The sequence below is a fragment of the Saimiri boliviensis genome, chromosome 9, assembly GCF_048565385.1.
Source record: "Saimiri boliviensis isolate mSaiBol1 chromosome 9, mSaiBol1.pri, whole genome shotgun sequence".
NCBI lineage: Eukaryota > Metazoa > Chordata > Mammalia > Primates > Cebidae > Saimiri > Saimiri boliviensis.
In genome coordinates this window covers 93,649,527-93,660,041 of record NC_133457.1, presented here as the reverse complement: position 1 = coordinate 93,660,041, position 10,515 = coordinate 93,649,527, and the positions used below count along the sequence as shown (strand labels likewise).

The following is a 10,515-nucleotide window of genomic DNA, read 5'->3' as shown; positions in this document are numbered from 1 at the left end:
GCTTCCTGGAGGAGCTATCTAGAGAAGTGCCTTCCCAAGAGGATATTATGTATGGGTACTGATTTCAACAAAATTGAGCTTTGAATTTGTAAGTGAAATGTTCAATTTTGTAATTATCTTAGTGTATGAGGGTGTACAGATGCAAATGAGTAGTAAAATATTTTACAGGGAAGAGGCTAAGATCAGGACTAATTTTTTTCCAAGGCAACCCTTCTCGACTCATTAAGCATCCAATATATCAAATATTTTTATAAAAATAAAGATACATATGTGCAATTATAATGTTCTCTTCCGAGTTTATTATAAACCAGTTTCAGAGGCCACAAGGAAATAAAAGGACTATGTACAGCCTTACGGGAAACAGGCAGGGAGCTGAGGAGGGCCAAGATGAGTCTAGGGCCTTGGTGGGCGCATTCCCGGGGGAGGGGGCCCTGTAAGGGAAACCAGACAACCCGGTGAGACTCCGCGAACAACAGCATAACAAACAAACAGGTCTGTGGTAACGTGGCCCTGAGGAATCGAGCCCACATCTCTGCGGAGCTACTTCCATACTCTGTGGCCAAGGGTCAAAGAAGGCCTGAAGTAAGAGTAAGAAGTTTAGTCAGTGCCTGATCTGCAACTTGAATCCCCAACCCTGCCCCAGCCTCCCCCACCCTGCAGTCATGAAGTGAGTAGAGGGGTGTACATGGCATATGTGCTACCTAGGGACTTCTCTGAGGCTGACTGAGTTCCTATAAAAACCCATAAATAACCCAGACTAGAGAAACAGGGGTCACAAAGTTTGGCCATGGGTTATATAAGGGAGAAAGAACACTAGGCTTGGAGTCCACACTGAGCTCTCTGGGGCTCTATTTTCTCATCCACGTGGGGACTGATCTCAGATTTTCTCCAACTCAAGTTAAAGAGAAATCCATAATAGTATAGCAAAGCCCAGAGCCCCTCTTAATTACTAGGCACGGTTGAACAAAAGAGCATAATACAATCTCAGAACTTTTGTCAGGGATCCTCAGAATGCATTAGCCCTGAAGCCACTGCCTCAGATATTGAGAAATACCCTGGGTGCAGGGCTGCTCTAATTGTTCTAAGAGGGGAGGTAAGCCCAATTTCAGAAATATGTGTTCCCTCTTCTCTTTCTTTCTGGACAAAGTTCTCCTCCAAGGGTTGATTCCCCTACACTTAAGGCTTGAAGGCCCATGGAATATGGTTTAAATGCAACCTTCTCTCCATTTCCTGTCCCACTAGGCTCTAGGGAAAGAAGCCAAAGCCACCGCTGCAGGCACTTACCTCGCATCCCAGGGGGAGGAGGCCGCATTCCCGGAGGGGGCATGCCCATTGGAGTCCCTCTTCCAGGAGGGATCCCCATTGGGGGACCCATAGGAGGCCTCATACCAGGAGGTGGGCCCATCATGCCTGCAAAAGAAAAGCCCCAAGAACATAGCTCAAGTGTCTATCTTGAAAAGGTAGCAAAAAAACTACAAAGCTGTCCACCAAGTTCTGAGACAGGTGGACCATTCCACCCTCTCAGCAGCTCCCAGAAAGCTGACATTGGAGCCTAACACCTAGGGCTCCCAATGGCTCTTGTCCAACTAGTTTCATCAGTCACCCACGCTGGATCTCAGAGTAATCCTGCTTAATTATACAAACTCATCATGAGTTTCAGTCAAGGTTGTATCTCATCATGAATCCAGCTAAGGCATCTTCTATCAGTTAGCACTGATCTCCTTATGGGCTCCTCACCTGGAGGGGGTGCTCCTCGGCCCATAGGAGGGGGAGGACCCCCACGGCCCGGTGGGTACTGGGTAGGGGCCCCGGCAATACTGGCTGTGGCAGCAGCTGCAGCGGCTGCAACAGTGCCCCTTCCCTGTGGGGTCATCACCTAAGAAGACATAAGAAGAGTTAGAAGAGTACAGTACAATGCAGCTTCCCACTCTCCTCCCCAACTTGGGGAAGGACAGCAGGAAACAGCGGACACCAAATCCCTTAATACTATAACTCTCGGCACCAGACTTCCTATCCAAAACCCCATGTCTGAAAGATCAAGCTTGAATGCCCAACTCCCATCTTCTAAACCTCAATGTAAGGATTTCCAATCCAAGTGAGAGAAGGCAATCGCATTTTCAAATATGACTCATGATTTCAAATGTTGTCATGGAAATATTTTCCTTAAATATAGTTGGCTAATTCATACATCTCTTCAATAGCATCAACGTAATTTACAATGGCAAATTTTCCTTTTCACTTGACTCTAGAGCCATGTACAAAGCACAGTGACATATTTATAGTCTGACAATCATAGGTTGGTCACTCTTTTTTGACTGTGGGCCCTCCCCTTTATCCTTTATTTCAGCCACCAGAAGTTGGTACCTTTTCCCCAACCCCTCACCTGCTGAGATGGCCCGCCAACCCCACGGACTGGCCCAGCAAGTCCTGCAGGAGCCTGGGGCATGGGAACCCCAGCTGGGATTCCTCTGCCAGCAGCCCTGCCAATCCCTGGACCCCCGGCAGCTCCAGCAAGTGGTACTCGAGCAATACCAGTCTGAAAAATAAAGAAACATGCTCAAATGACCAGTGGCCTGAAGAATCAGACCATATATAGTTTGGAATACCATTGACAAGAGAGCCCCTCAGATTTATAGGGCATAGAAACAGCTTATAAATACTACCTTTTCATGTGTGCTAACACCATTCTTCCTCCATCCAAGACTATGAGTCTAGCTGTTATCCCTGAAGTAGGGTAGAACTTAAGAGTAAGTCTAGAGAAACATGCCACAACTCAACCAGCTACATGCACTCCTGTGAAAGTTAAACCAAGAGTAAAGGGCCAGGGTTCCACTCAGGGTTCAGTAGGCAAGGCATTAAAGGGGCATGAGATCCATTCCCAGCTGATTCCAACCTGCTAGGTGACAACAGGCAAATAATCCCACAATCCTGGACTGAGTTGCCTTATCTGCAAATGATATGGTTATGGTACAATTGGTTGTGGTACCAAGGCTTACAATGGGTTACATTAGAGCAGTCAATTCTACTGGAAGTCGGTACCAAGAGATTTTAATACGTACATGTGCTTTGAGCCAAGATATGCTAACATCCCTTCCAGACATTTGTAATTGGAAAAGGCAGAAATGTAAAAATATCCCAAACAGAAAATGACTAGGATAAACTACTCTGTACTCACTTGAGAAAATCTTTCAGTCATTAACTTGACTTTAAAAGTGTAAAGCAACTAGAAAAATGTTAACATTAAGTGAAAACGCAGAACATAATACATGCATCTTGTGTGTTAAGTACAAAAAACTCCATTATATATGTGGTTTTTAAAAAAGTTAAGCAAGAAGATTATTCTCTTGATTAAAAATGTTTTGGAAAAGGGAAAGGAGAAACAAATTTGACCAGATCTCTAAAGGTTGCTCTGTTTCTGTGTGTAGCTTGGTGATTACGGAATCAAGATTGTCTGAGATCTAATGTCAGTTTCACCACTTAGTAGCTGTGACACCTTGGGCAAGTTACTAACCCCCGGTTTATTCTATTTATAAGGTGAGAATTTATCTCTAAAGACTTACAAGGACTAAATAAAATAATGAAGTGCTTGGCACAAAGCAGATTCTCAATAACTATAAACTATAACTGTACAAAACGAAATACACATTCTACTGTTTTGTAGTCAACTTTTTAAGATCCACCTAGGCTTTGTGGTCACATTAAGAACTGACCCAGATGGCCTCAGGTGCTTCCTCCACTGACTATCTGTATCAACTGAGAAAGAGGAAGAGGTTTAAAGTCAGAAATACCCAAATTCTAGCTCCCTTTATCCACTTTCTTGCAGGGTAACTTCTTTTAGGATTCCATTTATTATCTGAAAAAAGAGGCAAAATCCGGCAGATGCCTGTGAGAACTGCAATGAAACAGAATGTAACACAGAGCCTGGCTCACGGTAGGACCTCCTTCCTCCACAAGGCTGTCTGCTTTGACTTACGTCTTTGGGAGGAGGTCCCTCTACTGTCATTGAAACCAGGTTCTCCCCTCGTAGCAGCACCAGACCAAGGACTCGCTTCTCTTCCCTTTCAGCTTGTTTGGAGTTCTTTGGCCTAAAGAGAGGTTTAGAAGAAGAAACAAAAAAAGTGTTAGAGGTGGGTAAAGTTCACCTGCCTAGTGGCCTCCAAGATTTACTTACACTACACCTCCTAAAAAATGGTACAGAAACTTTCCCAAGACAGCCCTCCTGAACAGTCTCTGCAGGCTGAACACATAACCTTTTAGGTGGCTGTCTACCTGTTTCCTACCATGCCAAGAGGACACACTCACCAAGAGATAGGACAGGGTCAACAATGCCCAGCCCTGGCCCAATGCTAGTCCACGTTAACTGCGAAGGCCCTTCCCTCAGCCAAGTTTTCTTTCTTATAACCCTATTCCCTCTCTTTAGCTTAGGCCTCACCAACATCAGGAAGCTACCTCAACAATTCCAAACGAATCCCACCCACCTCGCTTATAATGCAGTGTCCTTCTAGTATCAATTCAACTGCATAGGCCTATTAATTCTGTCCCTCATCTTACATGAAATACAAGCCATAGAAAGAAAAGTTTAAGAGAAATTTCACGTACATAGAAATTGAAATTTCACATCTGTCCCTCAAAAGCACAAAAACAGAATCCCCCAAACAGCAACAACCAGGAAAAGATGAATAAAATATAAATGTGAAGTAGAAAAAATAACTGCAACATAGAAAAGTGGGGAAAAAAGCTAAAGTTAAGATCCTAAAAATAAAGGGGGAAAAAAATAGCCTGATTTAAAAAAAGAATTCAAAAGATTTTGTTTTGATATTTTACAGTATATTAACTGGTTGTCTATGGATGGACAGTTTTTCCCTTTTTGGCTCACATTTTCTTCCTTTTTTTAAAGACAAAACCATGTATTGTCTTTTCATAATTAGACTCCCCCTCCAAAAAACAAACAAACAAAAAACACCACCACACCCTTCTGGGTATTTTACTTTCTACTCATAGACCTCTTTGTATTTTCAAAAATACTTTCCAATAAACATTTTTATCATCAGAAGGGAACTCTGGAGTAGCTCCATACTCATCTGTTGGCCCGTCTCTAGTAGTATGTATGTACCTGGCACCCAGGTATCCCTACCACATTTTTAAACTATACTTCTTGACCTTGGGCCACAGAAAAAAATCAGCCCTAAAGAGATTCAAAGTGAATTCAAAGCAAGTGACTACATAATATGGACAATGCATATGACAAAAGAACTGATGACCACAGAAGTCACATCATCTTTTTGTGCCTCAATTAGCCTTGTAAAACATGATGGGAAGCTATATGATATCTTTTAAGGGGCCAAAAGTTTAAGATCTATGAGATTCTAGGGAATTAGCCAGTAACTTATGGAATTGTAGCACAGTAGAAAATATCTCCAATTGTTTGTATAAATGGCAACAAAAATCACTGGCCCCAAACCCACATGGGGAGCTGAGCACTTACCCTGAAGAGGGTCAGAAGCTTCTTAAAGCAGTTTCAGACCAGGCTGCATTGGGAGAGCCCTTTAGGCTACAGCTTTACAAATAGGCAATGAGGCCAGAAACTCAAGCTCTCCCCCCTCACACACCTGTGGGGAGAACATGAGAGCCCTTTACCCCAGTACCCAGGGGCACACAAAGTCAGAGAAACAAAAAGCCTAGCAGCCCTTCACACCTTGTACTTTGCTAGACCTAGAGAGCAAGGCTTGCTGGACTGAAAAAGATTTCTTCGTGTTCAATGTCCCCATTTAAGTCTGCCCTCTAAAACTGGAGAATAAACAGAGAAGAACCAACTAGCTACATCATAACCTCCATTACTTGGCCCACCCACTCAATCCACTCCCATCATCCAGTCCCCACCACCCCACAGTCCACTCCTCACTTGATCTTCCTGAACTCATCACAGTCACAGAGGATCAAATTCATGTGCTTGTCAAAAGCCTTGAAGGTGCCAATGAAGATCCGGCCGTCCTGCAGGATACACCTCATCCTGTAGTCAATATGCTGCAGCATCTTGCTGCTCTTGCCCACCGTCTGCAAGGAGAAATGGACAGGGATGAAACTCTGCTCTTTTGGACCCAGGCACCTCTTGCCCTCTCCAAAACTTCCAACATGGACTTCTTGTCTATGTGTCCATCTTTCTCAACAGATTCTTAGCTCAGTCTTCCACCCACAGCCCTTTCCTAGGAATTCTCCCATGCTACCCTGTTTTAGCCCTGATCTCTACCCAGCAATCTGCTATTCACTCTTCCCTTAAAATCAGTCTTTCTCACATTATAATTGCCTTTGTCTATATTGTGTCAACGCAGGGATGAGAGTATAGGGTGTTCCCAGACTACTCCAATCCATCCATACTAGAGCCATCTGCCATTGTGCAGATAATGTGTGACTCAAGTGCTGTGAACACCCAAATCTCATTAAAACGACTGAGTAAAGGAAGAGCTAGAATGGGTTTGAAACTAAAAATCTAATCACCAAAAAGCTTGTTTTTTTGTTTGTTTGTTTGTTTGTTTGTTTTGTTTTTAAAGATGGGGTTTCACCCTGATGGCCAGGCTGGTTTTGAACTCCTGACCTCAGGTGATCCACCCACCTTGGCCTCCCGAAGTGCTAGGATTACAGGCATGAGCCACAGCGCCTGGCGCCAAGAAGACTGTGATAAGGAAATCAGCTTCAAGGTGGAGAATAAAATCCTTAAATCAAGAATTTGAGGCCAGGCATGTTGGCTCACACCCTGTAAGCCTAGCACTTTGGGAGGCAGATCACCTGAGGTCAGGGAGTTCAAGACCAGCCTGACCAACATGGAGAAACCCCGTCTCTACTAAAAATACAGAATCAGCCAGGTGTGGTGGCACATGTCCATAATCCCAGCTATTCAGGAGGCTGAGGCAGGAGAATCGCTGGACCCGGGAGGTGGAGGTTTTGGTGAACCAAGATCACGTCATTACTCTCCAGCCTGGGGAACAAGAGCAAAACTCCGTCTCAAAAAAAGGAAAAAAAAAAGAAATTTGTTAGTGTACCTCCAAGACTATATTTGGCAGAAGGAAAACAATACCTTGACTCCACACAAAGATATTGCCAGCCACCCTCAGGTTATGTGGTTCAGTTTCCCTTCAATGACCATTTTAATAATTATCTAACCACATGGGATGTGAACCTTTAGGACAATTCACTGGTCCAGTTGAACTAATGTTTACTGGGTGCTCACTATGTATCTGGCACTGTGATAAGCACTTTACATCTCATTTAATCCTCAAAATTGGGCCCATTATTATCCCTATTTTACAGATGAGGCCACTAGGGTTGGAAGAGGTTAAGTAACTTGCCCAGTTTCACAGCTGGGAAGCTGTGTTGGAACCTAGACAGAATCAATCAAGTGCCTATTCCAACCAATTATCCAAACAATATCCTACCAGGTTTCCCTGCTTCCAGTCCCATCGAATATACATGCCAGAGCTACAGTGATCTTTCTAAACAAAACTAAGTTTGTATCACTTTGCTAGTTAAAATCCTTCAGTGGGCAGGGCATGGTGGCTCACACATGTAATCCCAGCACTTTGGGAGCCGGTAGCAGGTGGATCACCTGAGGTCAGGAGTTCAAGACCAGCCTGGCCAACATGGTGAAACTCTGTCTCTACTAAAAACAAAAAATTAGCCGGGTGTGGTGGCAGGCGCCTGTAGTCCCAGCTACTCGGGAGGATGAAGCAGGAGAATCGCTTAAACCCGGGAGGTGGAGGCTGCAGTGAACCGAGATCGAGCCACTGTACTCCAGCCTGGGCAACAAAAGCTAAACTCCGTCTCAAAAAATAAAAATAAAAATAAATTAAATCCTTCAATGACATGCCTCACCACCAACAGGGTAAAATAACATGCAAGGCTTTTAGTAACGAGCCTCCTGCCAATTGTCCCCATCTTCCCTGCACTTTCTCCTCCAGCAACTTTTTCTCAGTCAAGAGACGCAGAAAAATCCGGTAACTTTTAAAATCATGCTACCTTTCAGCCTTTGTTCCTTCAGTTCTCCAGAAATATTCCCCCCATTTTCGCCGGGAACATTCTTGCTAATCTTTTAGGAATCTGCTCGGGAGCCATCTATTTGAGAAAACATTCTCACCCCGCCCCGCTACCGTTACTTTCACCGAATGACGACCACACTTAATTATGAGCCCCCAACTACTTCTGTGAACGAAGGAAACACACTTCATGGAGTAGCCCCAGCGCCTGGGAAGTCAGACACAGGCAAACACAGAAATATGATGAACAACTGAGTCGAACTCTTCCTCCAGTCATTCTTTATCACCCTCCTCCTCCCTCCTCTCCATCCAGTAGACCTAGCAAGACGCTAACGTGGTCCACAAGCTCTTCCGCCCACTGCCGCAACTCTTCCCCAGACTCACAACCTCTCACGAGTCTGAGCCTTTGGCCGGGTCCCCGTGCGGCCGCAGTGCCTGCTCCGAAGCCTGAGACACATATTTATTCGACAGAAGTTAACTTAGAGCCTACCGGGTCCCAGGCATTATGGCTTCAGCGGTGTTGAGAGCCGCGGTTCTACCCTCGCCCCAGCCGAGCGACCTCGGCCTCCATCCCCTGGTTCCAACCTTTTCCTCGACTCCATGCCTAACCTAACCGCCAAGGTCTGGGTCTTTCCCGCCCAGACCGAGCGGCCTCGGCCCAGGCCTTCCCCGCCGTCAGTGACTCCAACCCACAGCTTCCTCCCCCGTCAGTCGCGGTTCCCACTACACAACAGACTCGAAAGCTCCCGCGCCGCCAGCCTGTGCCCTCCTCACCATGGTGGCGGCTCTGATGGCTCCGATCCCCGCTGGATTCGCCTCCACAGAGGCCTAGCCTCTCGCCTGCAGCCCGACTTCCCGCCGCTGCTACCGGAAATGCAGCAACGTGTAAAATGCGGTCGGCTAGAAATCTACTTCCGGTCCGGACAGGGAGCCCTAGAGTTCCGGCCCTAGGAGCTGAGCCTGGGCGGAGCAGGGGCGGGGCGTGAGGACCGGGCGTTAACATCCAGGTTTGAGCTAAGAGGAGAGCCTTCCTAAGTTCCTGTTTGGACACCCTCCTAGCTTAAATCCGTACTTAGGGCTGCTCTGTGTCATACTCTTCTCTCTTCACTCTACCCTTCCCATTACTCTCTCGGTCTTCATTTCCCGTTACCCTCCCCGGCTCTCTCCTCTGCAGCCACTGTCCTTACTTTTCCCTCCACTGGCTCAACGTGCTCCTGCTTGAGCTCCTCTGCGTTTGCTTTTGCCTCTTCCTGGAATGCTAGTCCCCAAGGTACACCAAAGGCTCCTGCACTCACCTCTTTCAAGACTTAAGCTTAAAAAACACTTTCCCAGTGAGGACTTCCCTGGACATCCTGTAACCTTCCCACCCACCTCGCCCTCATCTCTGCTGTATTTCCCTCTTGCAATCTAACATGGTGTATATTTTTGTTATTTTATTATCCCCGCCCCATTAGAATATAAGCTCCATAAGGGTGTGAATTTCTCTTTGTGTATTACTTACTGCTGTAGTGCCTAGAACATTTTAGCACACAACAGGGGCTCTATCCATATTTGTTGATAATGTTATCCAGTCCTATGACGTTTATTTTTTTTTCTATGGCTTTTTTTTTTTTTTTTTTTTTTTTTTGAGAGTCTCACTCTGTCACCCAAGCTGGAGTGCAGTGCTGCAATCTCGACTCATTGCAACCTCTGACTCCCCAGTTCAAGCGACTCTCATACCTCAGTCTCCTGAGCAGCTGTGAATACAGGCCTGTACCACCACACTCAGCTAATTTTTGTATTTTTAGTAGAGGCGGAGTTTCACCATGTTGACCAGGCTGGTCTCGAACTCCTGCCCTTAAGTGATCCGCCTGTCTCAGCCCCCCACAGTGTTGGGATTACAAGTATGAGCCACCACACGGGCCTTTCCTATGACTTAAATACAATGTATACACCCAGGGCTTTCAAGTTTGTTGACCCTGGCCTTTTATATCCAGCTGCCAGCATGATGTGAATGTCTAATGGGTATACCAAATTCAATATGTTGAAAACTGAATTCTTGATTCTATTCACTCTTTCCAAAGCCACTTCACCAGTGTTCCCCATCCCTGACGTTTCTTGGATTAAAAAAGAAAAGAAAATTATAAACTTGAAGCATTCTTCTCTTTCTCTGCCATCAAATAATCAAATTAATCAGCAAATCCTGTGGCCCCTACCTTCAAATTATCTTGAATATGACTGTTGTCACCCACTCCACTGCTTCCATCCTAGTCATAGCCACCATCATCTCTGTCTTGGATCATTGAACAACTCTTAACTTGTCTCTTCACTTCCTTTCTTGTTCTCAAAGCAGCCAGAGGGATCCTTTTAAATGTACTGGTATATCAGATAATGTCATGCCCTGGTCTCTACTTCACAAAAACTTCCCAGCACACGTGGAATAAAATCCAGCTCTTCATTCCTCTCCAACCTCACTCAGGTCCTTCAACATTCCCCTCATTCATCATTC

At 45.4% G+C, this 10,515-nt stretch overlaps 1 protein-coding gene across 2 annotated transcripts; it reads right to left on the bottom strand.

Annotated features, from left to right (window-relative positions):
• Positions 1-276: 276 nt before the first annotated feature.
• On the bottom strand, positions 277-8,928 carry SNRPB (small nuclear ribonucleoprotein polypeptides B and B1). Of its 2 annotated transcripts, none has more exons than XM_003941045.4 (7): positions 8,802-8,928; positions 5,903-6,054; positions 3,974-4,085; positions 2,384-2,536; positions 1,738-1,876; positions 1,285-1,410; positions 277-431 (listed from the first exon to the last, which is right to left on the bottom strand). In XM_003941045.4, exons 1-7 carry the CDS (start codon positions 8,802-8,804, stop codon positions 394-396), a joined length of 723 nt encoding a protein of 240 aa, XP_003941094.1. In that variant the 5' UTR covers positions 8,805-8,928; the 3' UTR covers positions 277-393. The 2 variants fall into 2 exon arrangements, with proteins under 2 accessions (XP_003941094.1, XP_039335667.1); XM_039479733.2 differs by having other exon boundaries at positions 277-577; positions 8,802-8,927.
• Positions 8,929-10,515: the final 1,587 nt, after the last annotated feature.

Bases quoted from the DNA above. Each gene is read 5' to 3' on its own strand.
- SNRPB (XM_003941045.4), bottom strand. The intron at 1,877-2,383 runs GTGAGGGGTTGG...ATGTCTTCTTAG, and splicing joins TTGGCGGGCCATCTCAGCAG to GTGATGACCCCACAGGGAAG. The intron at 1,411-1,737 runs GTGAGGAGCCCA...TTTCTTTTGCAG, and splicing joins CCGAGGAGCACCCCCTCCAG to GCATGATGGGCCCACCTCCT.